At 42.2% G+C, this 18,067-nt stretch overlaps 1 protein-coding gene across 4 annotated transcripts in view; it reads left to right on the top strand.

Annotated features, from left to right (window-relative positions):
• The first annotated feature begins 3,169 nt into the window (after window positions 1-3,169).
• The window catches only part of CADM2 (cell adhesion molecule 2), a 548,264-nt gene continuing 533,366 nt past the window's right edge, over window positions 3,170-18,067 (top strand). For 3 of the 4 annotated variants that reach the window (XM_056493497.1, XM_056493489.1, XM_056493471.1), the window contains exon 1: window positions 3,170-3,699. In XM_056493497.1, coding sequence (XP_056349472.1) covers window positions 3,639-3,699 — 61 coding nt within the window. In that variant the 5' untranslated portion in view covers window positions 3,170-3,638. The remainder of the gene's footprint in view (window positions 3,700-18,067) is intronic. The other variant, XM_056493481.1, reaches the window with a different exon arrangement.

Genomic DNA, 18,067 nt, shown 5'->3' with positions numbered 1-18,067 from the left:
ACTCCTTCACCACCCCCTAGATTTTACAAAATTTACTTTAAAATATACATTATAGGACATAGCACAGAACGAGTGTTTCTAGAGCTATGTTTACTATCTTGGGAAGTTTCCATAAATTACCTACACATCTTCCACTGTTGGATGACTTCAACAAAACCATATTTTGCCAAATATATGTTTTCCTGGGGTTTTTTCATTTCTAATCACTGACCAGTGATGCTATCAAGAAGAATTGTTAAAAGACATTATTATCCCTTCAGATTTTGCTTGTCTTTCAGGGAAAACTGTAGAGGTACTCTAACCGAACACAACACAGATGGCTCTGTTTAGAAGAGGTGGAATTTAGCTGTTTTCTTGGGGTGATTTTATGATAAGGTGGGGGACTTGTAATTTACCAGTTCAGTGAGAGGAAATACCTGAGGACTCTTTCTCAGTCATGTTTGGGGAATAAATTATTTTGCTTTGTTTTGCATTAAGAATATTTGTACATATGTACATCTGAATATTTGTACATGCCACCTTGGTGAATAACAGCAAAAGGCAGAATAACATTTTTCAGGTTCTTTTAAAATGTTTGCCTTCTGCATCTGATTTTCAGTGTTATCTCTTGTTGGCATTTTAAGGTATTACTCTTTACTCTGTTCACAAGTTTCCTGATTAATCCTTTTTAGTTTGAAACAAATGAAGCTTCTGGCCATGCTGCTCATGAGCTCCAGCTCCACAGACCAATTGCAAAGTTCTGTGTTTGGTTTAGATATCAGCTGCCCCTGGATATCACAAGATGTGCTTCTATGCCTACAGAAACCATCAAATTAACACAGCTGATTTAATCAGGAGAAGTAAGACACCATATCTGGCAGTTGTAATGATTTTAATTATACATTTTTCAGGTATATCGTTAGTAAAAAAAACCTAGGGACTTTTGTTGGGAATTTTTTTTCTCCATCAACATGTTGCTAGCTCATTTCAGACCTACCTGAGCCAGAAAAGAATGTCAAGAACCAGAATTTTTGGTTATGCTCCTGACACAGTGTGTTATGTGATGTCCATGTCACTGAATTCTGGGAAGAAAAGGTCAGCTGGTGTTTCTAAACACTCAGATCAGCTTTTCCAAGTATAGTAATATGGCAGACTTGAAAACCCCATGATGTACAGACAGGCATTTCATTCCTACACCTGCCAGAGGACCCCTTTCTACAGCTTTTAATCACTAAGCTAGGAAAGCCCTTGTATCTTTCCTATAATGTTTCCTGAAACAAGACTACAACCAAAAGTATGTCTTGTCAAAATACAGCTGCCATAATTAATGCAAAAGCACTTCAGGATGAATTACAGTCCTACCTTAGTGAAGGATTTGTGGGAATTGGTTTTATAATTTCCTCCACTACCAACCAAATAAAAATCCACCAACAGTTGTTGACGTTTATAGGGCTGCCTTAAAAATGATGACTTGATGCTTTCTGTAAGCCTTCTAAAATATTTTGATAATCCTTCCCCATTCATTACTACTGCACCTGCACTGAACCCTAAGAGAACAGCTGTAAAACCTTCACCTGTTGTGCCTCTTTTCACTAAGAATAAAAAAAAAACACAAGTAAAGCAAATATCTGCTCAAGCATTAGGCTTGAGTCTGATGTAAAGCACTGACTACAAATGCTTCCCTGTCCTAGGGGACATTCCAGTGCAACATCCTCTGTAGTGTTAAAATAACCCTGCAAAGGTATGGAGATGGACGTGATGGTCCTTTGCTTCCAAACCATGCAAATGCAAGAACTTGAAAAGGTAATTCTTTAATTTGATTCTGTATTTTATGTGAACATCTTTTGGAGATTGGGGGAACTCAGTGTAATGCAGTCTCAACTGCTGCCAGGCATAATCATCACTTGCTAATGAACAAAGTGGAGGATATGACTACAGAATGTATAACTTCCTCTATCCCACTCCTCTGCAAGCTCTTCAAGGTGAAGTTGGCAACTGATTGCACTTCCTTGACGACCTGAGATCGTGCCCCCTTCAAATAAATGAGCTTTTAAAGAGCCTCCCTCTCCTGTAGGTAAGACTATTTCACCACTTATCTCTGCAAAGCTCTTTGCTGTCAAAGGCTGGGACATCACGGTGGGAATTCAGAGAGTTACAGTGGGAAACACGCTGCATGGTGTTGCAGAGAGAACCTCCATAGGAAAAGGATGGAAGCAGAACTGGAGGAATAGCTGATCATTACAGGCATTTGGGTGTAATCCTGCTTTCTACGGGATGAGGCAACACAATTCCTCCACACAGACAGATCCAGCAATTCAAACCCAGGCATTCTGATGTCACTGTGCTAAACACCAAGCACAAAAACGTGAAGTGGCTGCCTGCCTTCCTGCATTTCTCGTGATGTTCAGTACTTTATCTTTCGGAACATAAGCAATTCCGGACCTCGAGCTGAATGCTACCAACCCCCCCAAGAAACCCTCCAAAGAAAAAACTCTCCACGCCACGCAGAGTCCGGGCAACCCCGCGAAAAGTCCAGGAAGCTCTTTATGGCCGTTTCTCAGGGGCCGATCTCATCGCTGCCGCGCTGAAGGCACCTGCACGGGATTCGTTCCCACGAGCACGGAGACGCAGCCAGCCCTTCTTTTATCCGCTGTTTTCGGGGAGGAAAAGCAGAGGGAGGAGACGGGGCGTTAGTCGAGGGCCGGCGGAGGGGCCGTGTCCCTCGCAGAGCCCCGGGCCGGGCCCGCGTCCCGCGGCGCTGCCGCCGCTTCAGCACCGGCCCTGGACAGCGCCCGCTCCCGCCCCGCCCCGCCCCGCCGCTCTGGCCGCCCATTGGCTGCGGCGCCGCCGCTCGGCCGCTGCTCCTTACGATTGGTCCAGACTGATGTCACTCAGCGGTGCGGGAGGAGGGGCTGGGCCCGGGGCACGCCCCTTTGCTTCGTAACGCTGCTTTTCATTGGTCGCTTGGCCCATTGTGGGCAGCTGCTATTGGGCAGCGTCCCGAGTCAATCACGCGCCCGCCTGAGGGGCCGGGCCGGAGCGAGGGGTGGGGCCGGGCCGTCGGGGGCGTGGCCAAAGGCAGGGCGGGGGCGTGGCCGCGGCGCAGGGAGGGCCGGGGTGTGGCGGGTGGGCGGGCCCGGGGCGGGGCCAGGCGCAGAAAGGGGCGGGGCGAGCGGAGGTTGCCCTTGTGTCTCTCGCCGGGAAGCGGCTGGAGCGGAGCGGGAGCGGAGCCCCTGCGCATCCCCCCTCCCTCCCTCCCTGCCCGCCTCCGCCCCCGCGGCGGCACGGCACGGGACAGCCCGGCACAGGCGAGCGCACGGACGGACGGACGCGCCGGCAGGGACGAGGGGAGCCAGCGGGGGCACCTGGCACCGCTCCGCGGTGGGAACCTGAACCTGCCCAGCAGCGCCGGAGCCAGCGGAGAGAGCCGCTCTTTCCTCCTCCTCCTCCTCCTCCCTCCCCAATCCACCCCCGCGACCCTGGTCCTCCTCCTCCTCCTCCTCCTCCTCACCCCACTGGATACAGCGAGGGAGACACTGCGGCGGAGGCGGCGGCGGCGGCGGCTCCTGCGGGGGGAAGGAAGCGCCCGGAGAGCGGAGCGGCGGGAGGCTGCGGATCTGCGTGCCTGGCGCCCACCCAGCCCGAGGGGAGCCCCCAGGATGCGGCTGAAGCCCGGCGCGCTCCTGCGCTTCTACAGCCTCTGCGGGATCCTCGTACAAGGTACCGCCTCCTCCCCACCCCTGCCCCACGCGCGGGGAGGGAGGGACGCCGGGGAGGCACCGGGGCATCCCAGATTTCCCCCCCCACCCCACTCCTGACCCGCTCCCCCCCTCGCCGTGCGCCCCCAGCCTCCCGCTCGGGTAGCGCTATCCAGCGCTGAAGCGCCGCACGGCTCTTAACCCTTCCTGCTCTTCCCTCGCCAGCCTCTTCCCGCCCTCCTTCGCCCTCCGCGCTTCTTCCTCCACTACCCCGCACCCCGCCGCCACCGACAGCCGCTCGTCGGCCCCCGCAGCCGCCCCCCGGACTCGCCCGGGCGCGGACGTGCCGCCGAAAGTGCGAGTGCAGCCGCAGCAGCGGCGTGTGCGCTGCAACAGCATCCCGGGGAACGTGCGGGCTCCATCCCCTGTGCGGGCTCCATCCCCTGTGCGGGCTCCATCCCCTGTGCGGGCTCCAGCCCCTGTGCGGGCTCCAGCCGTGCCCCCCGGCGGGATGGGGGTGTCCGCGCCTCGCTGCGCCGCCGCCGGCAGCGCGTGTCTGTGTGCGAGGCACCGAATGTGCACGCAGGGTAATCGGATGAGCCGCGGGTTCAGCGGCGGATCCCTTCGCCATCCTGCTCCAGGCGGCTCATCCTGCAGCTAGTTTCCAGACTGGATGTATCCCCCTCTCCCTCCTGCCCGCCGCCGCTCCCCCTGGTTCCCGTTATCCGGCCGAGTGGGATGGAGCGGCAGGGCATCCCCGCGAGGTGACCGCCCGCCGCGGCTGCCTGCGGGCGAGCTTCCCCCAGACTCCCCCGCTCCAGCGGGAGCCGAGCCGCCAGCCGAGCCCGCTGCGCTGCCGCCGGGAGTTTGGCCCCTCGCTCCCGGGAAGCCCCACGGCGGGAGCCGGAATTCGGGGAGCGGGCGGTGGCCGAGCCACCCCGCTGGAACTCGCTGCCGGTCCCCGCTCCTCCGGGAGGATGCGGTGGACCGGCGGGGTATCTCCCAGCCCTTCCCTAGCTCGGCGTGCGGAGTGTTTCGGTGTGGGAATGAGCAGCGAAGAGTCGATTAAACTAAGTGGCCTTGTAGATTTTTTTTTTTCCTCTATTTTCTTTTTTTTTTTTTTTTTTTCCCCGCTCGCCTCCGTCATGCCATTTCACGTCAAGTTTAATATATTTCGCGTTTCACATGGCTGCGTCATGTGTCGGGCGATCTCTCCGGAGGGAGCCGCGGCTGGCAGCCCGGAGCGGGGGCACAAGCAGCCACTCGGGTTCCCGAAACACGGGAGCCTCACCCCCTGCCGCCCCCATGGCCCAGACCCCCGCCGGTGCCCCGCTCCACCTCCCGGGGAAGTTCCCGGCCGAGGACGCTGGAAGGAATGGCAGGGGAAGGGAGTGCGCTGGGCAGCTGCGAAGGACGGGTCCGTCGGCGGATTATTTGTGCTCTTTGCGATGTTTATGGGCTGCCCGGTGCGTCACCGCACAAGGAGCTGCTGTGTTGGTGCTCTGCAGGGTTATTTATGGGGGCATGTGCGGCGCGCTGCACCTGTGGGCTGGCTCCTCTCTGCCTTTTACATTTCCCTGTGAATTGTCAATTCATTGCCCTGCAACGGAGCTGGGGGTGGGAAGCCTCTGGACTGACTTTCTGTCACCAATAAAACCGGGGTTGCTGCTGGAGGAGGAGGATTTGATCTTTCCTAAGATGCAATCAGCCGCATTCAGCGCGGCGCAGCTTTGAGAGTAAACCAGTGATTAAAAACAGTGATGTCTTTCACTGCAGTTCAGGGAGCGTGCCAGGCAGAATGTAACTCTGTGAACTGCATCAGGTAAAAAACGTGTTGCAAGAAACGGGGTGTAGTACAAATCTGACTGTGACTGTGTGAAAATAACCAGATTGGGCCTGTCCTTGCAGATGGGGAAAAGTGATGCTTAGCACATTACCCAGCTTGCCCTCTGCGTGTGTAAAACATCTCCCCTCTCTTCAGTTTCTCACACAATTATTTTTTCAGCTCTTGATTAAAACTTCAATCAGAGGTACTCAGGCTTTTTGTGTACCACACTTCAGCAGAGTGTTCTTTCAAGGGGATATAAAGAATCTGTAACACTCAGGCAGAAGTGAGAGGAAGTAATTTCTCCAACCCTTGTTTCCTAAGGTAAAGGAGAATGAAGGAAATGAGCAAATATATTCCATGAGACTGTCCTCAGTGGCAACTGTATCCAAGAGAATATCAAATTCTTTCAGTCCACCTTAAAGTGCAACTTCGTAAATGTTGTTTTGTTAGTTTCTGCCATTTATTTTGACAGAAGTAGCAGACAGAGTTACCATTAGACACATTTCTTGTTGATAGCTTAATAGCTGCATTTAGAAGTAGTTTTTCCCCTTGGCTTGATTTACTTCCCCACACTGTATTGTGAAGTGGCTCAATGGATTTATTAGATTGCTCCAATTTTCTGTTTGTGGGCCATGGGACATGCAGGTTTTTCTGTCAGCTCTGATGGGAATAACATCTTTGTCCTGAGCACTTCTGAACTGTAATTACCGATGGCTTCTGTTGATGAAACTGAACTAATTAAAGACAAGGTGACAACGAATCAAGCTGACATGTGTCCTGTGTGGAAGTTTGCCTTTCTGGCAAGATCTGTGGAGAGACTCGCTGAAGGAATCTGTCCTGAGTATTGATGAAGCATCAGCTGAGGCAAGAGGACATAGAATAATGCTTCTCAGCTTGTGCATGGAATAGCATTAGCAGGAGGCAGTCCCTTCAGAGGGGAGGCACACAAGGAGTAAAAGAGCCCAGTGTCAAGTGCTTGCTGTAAAAGGGGAGCGATGGAGGTGGGAGAGGGAGGAATGGCACGTGGAGCTGGGAAGCGCTTTGTCAGCTGGGTTTGGGGGCTGTATTTGTGTGCTCTGCCCTCTCCAGCGTTTGCTGTGAGAAAAGTGGGATCTCTGGCTGCTGCTGTCCTTAACTTGTGCACTGTAATGAGCCTGGAGTACTTAAATGATGTCCCGGGGGTTAACCTGTTATTTATGTTTACAGCCCGCCTGACTTTTTTTTTTTCTTTTCCCTCCATTCTAATTGTCTTTTCACTTCGTGACATTAGTCTTAGACAAAATTTAACAGTTGTAGGGGGGCATGGTTTTGGAATAACTCAAGTGCTTCATTCTGAACTGTTTTTATGCAACCTGACGAGTAAGCTCATTACTGTCAAGAGTCACCACGTGAAACTGTAACAATAAAAATAGTTCTGCTGGATTCGTAGGATACAGAAACAGGTTAGGATTATCCTGGAATTGTAGCTGCTGTAGCCCCCTGCTGTGTGATAATGCAAATGGCATCTAATGCCTTAATGTGCTCTGCTCTGAGAACTGGATAGTCCCATGTGTGGGAACAAACCATCCACTTCCAAGGTTTTGCCAACAGTGGGCAAATCTTCTCAGTGTGGTTGCTTCAGACACTTCAAATACTTGCCACCTGTCTTCTAATGAAAACAATGTTGAGGCTCTTTTCTTTGTCAGAAACTGTGGCCACTGATGCAACAAATCAGCCAAGACAGGTAATTGCTTGCGGGTGAGACTCTTTTCATTAGCCCAGACCTGTTACAAGCAGAATAAAAAAAAAAAAAAAAAAAAAAAAATGCAAACAAACCTGGACAAACATGGATACGACTGGTTATGAGGTAGCCTAAGCTGATTTAAGATGGAGTTGTTGCACGTTACTCAATATCTTGTGTGCTTAGACCTTGTTTTGGATTTTCACTTGGATTTCTGTTAGCAGAAACCCTTGGCAAGCCAAGGCTGCCTGCACAGGGGTTGTCTTGACAGCTCGGCGTTCATATGCTAATAGTGTACAGCCAGTGCAGTGCATGTAGTTTTCATTCTGTAGCTACTGTGAGGGCATGCACAATTACATAATGAAAGGCAGTAGTGGTAGTACAGTCTCTATGTGGAATATTTTAGACACAAGTTGAAACATAAAAATTTTTCACTCTACTTGATGGTGTCTGTCTTTATATGACTTCCATCAATCTAACCAAGGCTTGGTAGGCTTATTAGCTGCTTAGTTCTCAGGCTAGTTCATATTTTATTAATTATTTTGCTTGATTTCTTCATGGGTTTTTTATTGACAGTCATCCTATAGCACTTCAGGTTTGGAACATGAAGTAACTAAACAATCCAGATTCTCATTGATGGTGTCCCAGAACTTCCCTGTGGAGTACATGAATAGGGATTACTCACTCAAATATTTATCACTCTTGCACTCAAAGTATTTCTCAAGTTTCTACCGTCAAATCAACACTAAACAGTTTTGAAGTTTGTCACCAAAGAGGCAACTCCATGGAAATGCTGATCAACAGAAGCAATTCTGTTGAAGAAAATATATTTTTCTTGTCTACTTTCCTGTTAGTTTTGTTCTTTTCTTTTTTTAAAATTTTATTTCAGAAATGTAGAACTGTCAATCTGCCTCTGCATTTAAATTTACTTGTCAGTTGCAATTCCATGATAATGTAAATGTCTCTAAGTTATAGTTTATTATTATAGAAGCCTTAGTTCCTATAATTAGCTTTCTCATCCCTCTGGCCTGATTCTACAATTGACAAAATGTGTTGAATGAGATTACCCTTACTCTTTCCACCAATAAATTATTCTCTTAATAGGAGTTATTCTTTTAATATTGCTATGTAAATTGAAGCTTGGATTTTGAGGTGGGTTGTTTTGTTTCCCTTTTTCTCTCTTGTGCATTGCAAATGTTAAGTGACTGGTAACAGCAGTTATGTATGGTAAGGATGTGGACATCAGGTGCTTGCCAAAAGAACAGCAATATAACCAACCAGAGTGACTGAGCTAGAACAGTGGCTCCCTCTCCATCTAATACTTAAAAGTGTAGAAATAGGAGATGTTGTCATTGTCCTCTTAATGCCTTCTCCAAGACAAAGAAGGGTTACTTCAATTCTGTTTTAATTGAGTTAAACAGCAGGCAGAAACTCTCAAAAGTTAGGCCTTCTCAAAACAATGCAGGGTCTTTTGTAGAGAGAATGGCACTGACATGCTTTTAAAAATACATTCCTAAAACAAATGCAGAATGGTGAAACTATTCGACACAGTTTAGTGTGTGCATCCTCTGGGATTGCATCGATATTAAGCATGATCTTAATGAGCATATCCCTTCTTCCCAAGGAGTTTTTAGGTGTATTTGAAGGGAAGAAAGGCAAATATCACGTTTCAGTGGCAAGGAATAAATTGTAAAATCATGATTTCTCTCAGGATTTTCCCCTTGAACAATTATCCTTCTACATAATGAAAACATTTTTGAAAGAATTGAGTATTTTCAATGAATGTGGGTATCTTTGCAAGAATTCTTAATGTTGAGAGTTTTTTATCTTTTTTTTTTTTTTTTTCCCTCTGAACCTATTGCAAGATATTTTCCCTTCATTTTATAAATCAAAATTAAAGACAAAGCCCAAATGTTTGTGTTGTCTCTTATGTAATGCATACTAAGCTCAGGATGGGTGCTTTAAATATCAGTGCATAAAACACTATCCTAATAGCATCCTAAGGGGGTTGAAAGAAGGAGGGAACATTTATTTCAGTGACAAAACACTGGGGGCTGTGTAGCTGCTCTTCCAGTGCTCTCCTTTTATGCTAGAGTTTGGTGTGTAGGACTTTTTAGCATGTGGAACTTGGAATAGGCACAGAGGGTTTAGTGAACAATGTAGGTGGCCTACCTATTGTCCCCTTTAATCTGTAAATGTGAAAAATGAAATCACACTTGCATCCTTTGCTGTTCTTTTATTTGCAAAATAGAGATCTTGGGATCTTTGTAAGACTTATTTAGGAATGTTTTTGCTGTCTTGATAAGTTTGGGATTTTTGAGGGAAAGACAATTTCATCCCAACTGTGAGTTGAGTTTTGTTTACTGTTTTCTGGTTTAATCACATGGCTCTTGGAGAGAGTGAGTGCTTTTATAAATTTTGCATTTTAAGTAGCAGCAAGTCAGTTTTAATATAGACTTACATTACTATGAATTCATGCATTTATCTTTTTTCTTTCTGTTTTGTAATACTCAATTTAGATTTGCCCTTTTTTTCTGAAGTAGCTGATAAAGATTAACTGTCCATAGGCAACTGCTCTTCAGTTTCAGAAAAATAATTATAGTGTATGTTCCTCCATGCAAACTCCTAAAGTTCTTTCAGAGCTGAAAATTTTGCTGTATAAGTTTTGTTCATGTGGAGATACATGCCATTTTACAAAAAATTAAACCTTGCCAACTCCACTCACAGAACAAAGGAAAAGCTGTAGAGTAATTCAGGAATGTATTATCACATATCCAGCATGGTGGTTGTTTAAATAGCTTTGCTATTCCCTCTATCATCATCTTTGTGAGAAGGATAGTACAGGAGAGACTGCTTTCTTATGTTAGAGGTATAAATATCCTGGTGATATTTTAAATCTCTTATATGCCACAGTATTAATTGAACAGTGGTTCTAATCATGGTAATTCAATTACTATACTTGAGGTGAAGGAACCAGAGTCTGCTGCTACATGCAAAAATAATCTCTGACCATTTATGAAGATACAGTTACACCTTTATCATCAATATATGATGCACTGCATTATTGCTGCTTCTTCTGGCAGAAGCTGTACAAACCCATTGGAGTCTTAAAACTCTGGTTTTTTCCAAAGTTCAGCACGGGAAATTCAAGAACTGCCACTGACTGACAGCTCTGAAGAGAGCAAGACCAAATTACTTCACAGCAGCAGTGGTAGTAGGCACAGGCACTGTGGTATTTTCTGTCTGTTCTGATATTTATCCCAAACTGACCTACATCTGCTGGATTAACAGTGTAACTTGACCTGCTTTTATTCCTGCTATGCTATAAGGCAGGAAGGCTGTTCTGGTTAGTCCCTAACCAGGGGGAAAGCTGTGCTAGTTGAAACAGAAGCAATCATTTTCATTTTAATTAAAAGATTTGTAAAAAGTATTCATTTTGAATTTATCTCTTTTCAAGTCTTTTTTTTTTCTTCCCTGAGTGTTAATATGTTTTTATATGTGAGGTTAAAATCTTGGCATGCTAGTTGGTGCTTTATTGTGGTACACTGGAGAACAGTGAAGAATTCTCCATTGATTTGCACAGTTTATACAGAGAAAGTAAGACTTCATTTGATAAATGAAAACACTTATTTTCACTCTTGAATTTCTTTCAACTGAATGAGATTTTATGTCTTCAAATACACAAAAGCATCAAAGTGCAGCCATTTGCAAATTGGAGAATAAGTGCAATGACTAGAAACATTACTCACTAAACTGATTACTAATCAAGGATTAACAAAGTATCCCAAATCTGTGACAGGTGATCAAATGGTGTAATATACTGAAGTATTCCATTTATATGAATTCTTTTGTTAACAGCTAAGATAATAATAGTAAGAATGAAAGAACTCCTTGTCTTTGGAGGAAACATTAAACTAACATGCCAATTCTTAAATGATGTGAAACATCTTCTTGGCATTGGAGTTTTCTCTTAACTTTACAATTTTTGAGCTTTTCCATTGCAGTTGCTAATAATGTTACTGATGTCTTCAGGCTTGTATCATGTAGCCTTGTAAAACTATAAAAAATAGGTGAGATTTGGACTGATATGGAGGAAAACAGAAGTGCCATCTTGTTCAGTGGTGATTGTGGTTTATAACAAATTATATGTGTACAGTCAAGAGGGAATCCCTTAAAATTTAACTTAAAATCAACTGTAGTAAATGTAACAACACCTAACACTGAGGAGCTCTTCAGAACTTAAATATCAAGTCAGGCATTTGACAGGACATTGTATATTAAAAAAGTGTGTTCCATCTTTTGGTATAAAACCAAATTAGCAGTGAATTAGCTTTAAAGACTGTGTTTTCTATAAAGGCTGGAGTCCTCAGTCTAACATGTCTTAGGGCATATCTTGACTGCTGCTTACATAAACACAGTCAAGATGGTGTGGTTTTGAGCAAAGGCAGGGGATAAGTAATTCAGTATGTTAGAACCTTGACTGTTTGCTCATCTTCTTCAGAACTATTTGCCATTCATCTTATTGTATGGATTATTTTTTTATCAAGTATGTGGCATATCTTTCCTCAATAAATGTGAAGTTTGTGGTTTACAAGCTTCTGGTTAATGCTTCTTTTTGTTGTGTAAAATGGAAAACTCATACCATTCTTAGACTAAATAAATCTCATTCACTCCTTAAAGAATGGTCTAAAGATCATAAAATTTCAGTACTGAGTTTTAGAACTGGTCCAGAATAAAATTAAAATGTGTTCAGCTTCCAAAGCCATCTTTTTTTGCAAATTATCAATTGATACTGTTTTGCTGAATTCTGAATGGTGAATTTGGGAGCCAGTAGAAAAGCATATAATCAATAGAAATATATGGGCCATTTGTTTTTATTTATGATAGATAAAAAACCTCACTGGCTTGTGGACTTATTTATGGGACTTTCACACATGCTTAGCACATTAGATTAATACAATTTCAGAATTGCTTGGAATATAACATTGGTTTTAGTGACTAGGCTTTTGTATATTTTGTGAAAGCAATACCTGGGGGAGAGGAGAGGAGATTTATTTTTGAACAAAAATTCAATGGGGTTGTAGAATTTCCCAAGATGTCTTTGGGTTTTGAGAAAAAGATTTATGCCAGATTTTGTACAGATCTGCTTTTGTCTGTTAGAAAAAGAAGTGATACTTCTGTTCTACAAAAGGACATTTTCTTCCTGATCTGATGCAAAATGGAATAACAGGAAATCTGGATAAAGAAGGCAGTTGAACATGTGCTATAAATAAAGGCTAGTCTTCATTTACTGTGATATCTGTACAGGATTTGGAAGTGCAGATGCACTTAGTGTTCATTAGACTGTGTCTGTTGAAAGATGAAATATACCATACATCCCAAAAGGAAAACAGAATCTAGGAGTCTTTTCATTTGTTTACTTGATATGAAAAAGTTTTTGTTTAGAGTTAATATCATGGGCTTTTTTTTTTTTTTTTTTTTTTTTTTCTTTCTTTTAATTGGTCCTTAAAAACCTATTATTTGATCTTTTTTAGAAAGTAAATATCTTCAGAAATTTCAAAATATGTGACTGGCTGGTCACAGATGAATTCAGAGTAATCTCCCTCTAGGCCTTGTCTGCCCAGAATACCTGCCAAGAAATAAAACCACTTTTTTTTTTTTTTTTTTTTTTTTTTTCCTTCTGCTTGCTGCTTCAAGGCTTATGGTAGGGAAACAGCAGTAGCCCTGCTCTGTATGCATGAGGGATTTGCTTTCTTGAGATTGTGAGGATAAAGGCCTCAAATTTGGATCCTGTCTAATCTGTTTACATTGATGTGTCAATTCTGCAAGGACTGAGCTGTGCCAGGACAGCTCATCGTGGATGATTCGTGGGGATGTGCTGGGTGAGGGATGGGGCATGTGGAATAAAATTCCTTCTGCAGCTAACACAGAAGCCTTTGCTGTGCAAGACCAAGACATCTGTGAGGATCAGGCTGGAGCACACCCCTGCAGGTTTGCAGGATGCACTGGGACTTTTCACCTGTGTCCTGCCAGGACTTTCCACCTCTTCCTCCCCACAGGAACTGGAATGAAAGGAGTCAAAATTTTAGAAGCTGTGAGAGGACATCCTTCTTCCTACTTTGAGAAGAAAATGCCTGAGAGGGATGTGATAACAGCTTAGAATTTTTTCCCTTTTTCTTTTTTTTTTTTTTGTTTTGTTTTGTTTTGTTTTGATTTTGTTTTATTTTTAATTATTAGTGTTTAATTCCCACTACTCTGCCTTCCTCAAATGTGCACTGACAGAGGTGAGGAGGAGAGCCAGTGGGAGTCAGTCCCTGGCACTGGAGCCAGCAGGGACACTGGTTTCAAATGCTTTTTACAGGGATGCTCATAAAGCTCCAGTGGCTTTTGTCCATTCACCTCATTTTTATTTTTTTTTCCATCAGTGAAGCATGGAAGACTTCCTACAGGCATAAGCAGGACAGAGCGAATATGAGAGCTGAAAATACTTCAAAAGTCACTGCAGGAAAACCAGGAATTGGGATGAATTTCCACGGATTGATACAAATGTACTGCATGAGAGCATTTCAGGGCAGCCCCATTTAATTTTCCTCATTCTGAGTTAAGAGAAATCAATTGTTTGATTTGAGCATTTCATTCAAATGCAGCTAAAGCACTTTCTGGGTGCAGTTAACTCCCATTTTCTCTATAATGTTACAGTACAAGCCATTTCACTGTAGAATGCAGTACTACCCACAGTACTCAAAGTATCAATGTCATTTGTGCTCTGTTTCAATTAAGAGGCTTACAGAAAAGATCCAGTGAAATGTACATTAGTATGAGACATTGGAGATGACTTATGAATATCAGTGTTTAAACAGAAGTTATCTTCAGAAATAGAGTTCTACCCTTGATCTGGGTGAGATCTAGGAAATCTAACATGTCTAGAAAAATGGAATAATTGCTCTGTGTGTGTAACAATGTGCTTATCAAATTTAAATATTGGCAACCTCTTTATTACAACTTGGGCAAGGTGTTTGCATGGTAGGAGTAAGCAGCTGCTTAGGTGCTGCTCTTGTCTCCTGGTGAAATTCTGTATTGCCTCAATGCACACACCACTCATTCTCTGAAAAGGGAATTCTTCACATGAAAACTTCCAGTCCAGCTAACAGCTGAAATATCTACCCCATTCTGAAAGGCTTCTGCTGCTTGCAGAGTAGAAAAGTAATTGTAAAACAACTGGCACTAAGTTTTTAAACACATTACTGAGGCTCTGGGGATGTCTGTGTTGTGAATATATTTTTTTGTATCTGGAACATGTGTACACACTATAGAGTTTCAGGCTGTTGTACAGGGGAATCAATACAAATACAGTGTTTTGGCTAAATTAGGGAAATAGTCCCAAGAGTAGAATTAAGGAAAGATGAGAAATCCATCCAGTGTTTCTGGTGCTTCAGAACAAGATTTGTATTATTGCAAGTCTCTGCCATTCTTGCATGTGCAAGTTGTTTTGGGTTTTTTATTTTGTTTTGTTGATTTTTTTTTTTTTCCACAGCATACCCTTGTAAAGCATCTACATCAGATGCTTTAATAACTCCTGACAAACTTGTTAGTATTGTTTCCTGTGGCAGTGTGACAGATTTTATTGCAGAATACACACGCATATGTGAATTTAGATTACAAAAATAAATCAATAGATGATGATATTTGAGAACTTTTAAATAGAGAACTAGGTGGTGCTGTTCTTTCATCTTTGTTGCTTAGCTGAATTCTTAAGTATGGGCTGAGAACACCAGGCTACTACTTTTCAGAAATGAATTTAGCTGTCTTAAATGTTAGATTAAGTTATTGTTTCAGATCTCATTGAGAGTGCTACTTTAACAGCTAATAATTGCACAATACCACACTTTTTACTTTATGGAAAAGAACTTTTGCATTGAACAAATGGTGTAGTTTTATTCAGCATGGTGATATAATTTATTTTATTTTTAGTTTGAATGACTTTGGATTTAATTCAGATAATTTTTAAACTCTGTACTTGGTGTTTTATTTAGGATTATTTGTTTTAATCAGTTTAGCTATTTAGAAGTGTGAACCTCTTAAATCCTTTTCCATTGTTGGTTTCTTAAACACTTTGGGACTAATTTGCTAAGAGCACATTCAGATCATCAATAACTGCTGGAAGAAATTTGCTGTAATTCTGTAGTAGCAGTATACAAACCACAATTAATTAAACAAGAAAACCAATTTATTAAGTTTTATTCCATTTACAAAAAAATATAAATTTTTAATCACTCTCTTGTCTCAGTGCCATTACTGCTGCAATAGGAAATAGTGAAGCTAGATTATAATGAACTGCCTAGAATCGAGATAAATTTGTTTTATTAGTGTTCAATGTTGCAGCAGAATAATAAATGTCTAATTAGCATCCAACTCCAGTATGTAGCACTTTGGTAGAGAGTGCCTCTCATTGACCACTGCTTAAACTAAAACGTTGAAAGAACAGATGGAAGATAAAGAAATGAGGGGAAAATGTACTTCTGCACTGAAAAAGAAATGAAAATGTGCTCTGGCTAGGTCAGAGTTATAAATGTGTTTGCTCTAAGTATTTAATTACTTATTAAAAAAATAAGCTGCAGCTGTTAATGGAGGAGTGTGAAAACACTTTCATGGAATTTGTTTCCCCTATTCCTTCTGAAGTGCTGCAATACAGAGTGGAATCTGAAACAGAGTTAGGTTTGTACTTTAAGCTTAATAATGAAAAATCAAAAATACTTTTACTTGACACAAATTAGAGATTTAGTCAAATACCCAAAGAACAATTGCAATTTCATACCTAACAATGTTAAAAGCAATAATTCATTTTATGTTGTTTTTTTGTGAGACGTTAGTATCACAAGAGTAGCTATTCCAATGTTTGAAAAACGACAAAATATGTTTCAATTTATTTTTGGAAACAGGAAAGAAACCCAAAACAACTCCAATTCATAATGAATTTTTAAAAAGCCCTTTTCATTCCTGACAAGCAAATATTCTTAGCTCTGAAACAGGAATCACATTTTATTATGCTCTGTGTGGTAATGACCTTGGTACAGTGTTTTTGGTTTGTACCATTAAAAAACTATTAATAAAAACTCACTGCCAGAGTTACTTCAGTGCTTAGCACTTGCTTATTGCAGAATTGCATCTCAGAGGTAGTGGTTCAGTTTGCAAGGGTTAGCAGACTATTTACTTTTAAAAAGGGTGTGTTAATAGATTAAATGTTACTAACTGCAATTGGGTACAAGTGTGCAGAAGATTTCTGAATGCATATTATAAACTGAAAATTATCAAACCAGCTACCTTCAGAAGTTTCTGCTTTCTCCCTGTACTTTGGCCTGTGGATTAGCACATACTCAAAATTATTGCAAGTGCTTAATTTTTGCAGCATTTTCCCATTTTCCTCAGGAAATGTCGGACCCCTGAATCAAGTTATTCTATGTGCAAGTGTCCCCCTAAAGAAATATTTAATGGAAAGATAGAGAATTTATTGAAAGTAGTTACTTATTTTCAAGTGTTGTGATTCAAAACCACTAAAATTGATCATTTATGTGCTGTGTGGGAGGTGGGCTGTCAGTAAATAAATGAAGGACCACTTATAAGTCTTTCTGCACCAGCCCACTCCTTTCAGAGCAGCCAAGCATGAGCATGTGAAGGAGTGAGGTGTTAGAACCAGAGCTGCTGGTGTTTTACTGATTTTTCTAAGTTACAGATGCTATTTAAATTCTAATTTAAGCCTGGTGCAATGGAAATGTCCTGTGATTTCTACAACATTCTCCAACACTCCAAAATAACTTTTAGGAAATGGATGCTGCTTGATCCTTAGATCTGAGGAAGAGAGAGGGGCATTATTATTATTTCAAAACAGAGGAAATATGATTAAAATGGTCTTTATTATTTTCTGCTTAGGTTCTGGGAAGCACAGTGATTCCAAAAGCATGAAAGGTGTCCTTGCCCATGGCAGGGAGGTTGGAAATAGTTGATCTTTCTAGTCCCTTCCAACCCGGGCCATTCTCTGTTTCTATGATTCACTAAAGCTCAGGTTTGCTTTCTTAGTACATTACAATAATACTAATTTCTTTATTTGTTTTTCCCCCCTACTGATTATTACCAGTATGGAGAGAGATCTGAATAATGTGCTGAGTTTTAGGTAACTTCTGTGTGAAATCATTTAGATTGGCACAGTAGGTTTTTTCCCTTGGCTTGCATTGCAATGAATAATTTATGCGTGAAGTGCAAGATGACACTGTATATAAGGTTACTTTTCTAATCCAGGAAAATGCCATAATGTAAAGGAGCCACAAAATACTTTGCATTCTACTTGTGAGAAAATTATATTTATTTTTTCCCATCATTCTTTGTATTCCCCTTTCAGGTTTTATTCTCTTTCAATCTGCAACTTCATCTATTTTTTCTCTGTTGTCTGGGCTTTTAATTTTTTGCTCTGTTTTGTTCTCATGTCAGTCTGTTGCCATAAGTCCTGATATTTTAAATTCATTAAATCAGATGAAGAATAATTATGAATAAACATGAAATAAACATTATTTTCTCTTTTGGGCCAAAAGCATGAGAAACACATTGTCATCTGTCACCATTGTTTTGGTTTTTTTTTTTTTTTTTTTCCCTTTTGTATGGATTTGAGTAAAGATAATGAGGTAACACTAAAATTTAATGTCTGATTTAGTAAAAAAGACAACTACACCCAACTTAACTTCCATGGTGTCTGTGGAAGGGTTGTGAGAAGGGGGAAATAGAAAACGACCTCTTTTTTCACAATATCTCAGCTTTTGCTGCTGCTGCACCACTTTTAAGTTCTTAGATACT

This window comes from Oenanthe melanoleuca, chromosome 1, assembly GCF_029582105.1.
Source record: "Oenanthe melanoleuca isolate GR-GAL-2019-014 chromosome 1, OMel1.0, whole genome shotgun sequence".
NCBI classification, from domain to species: Eukaryota; Metazoa; Chordata; class Aves; order Passeriformes; family Muscicapidae; genus Oenanthe; species Oenanthe melanoleuca.
Note: the sequence above shows the minus strand (reverse complement) of the source record. Positions and strands in the feature narration are given on the sequence as shown.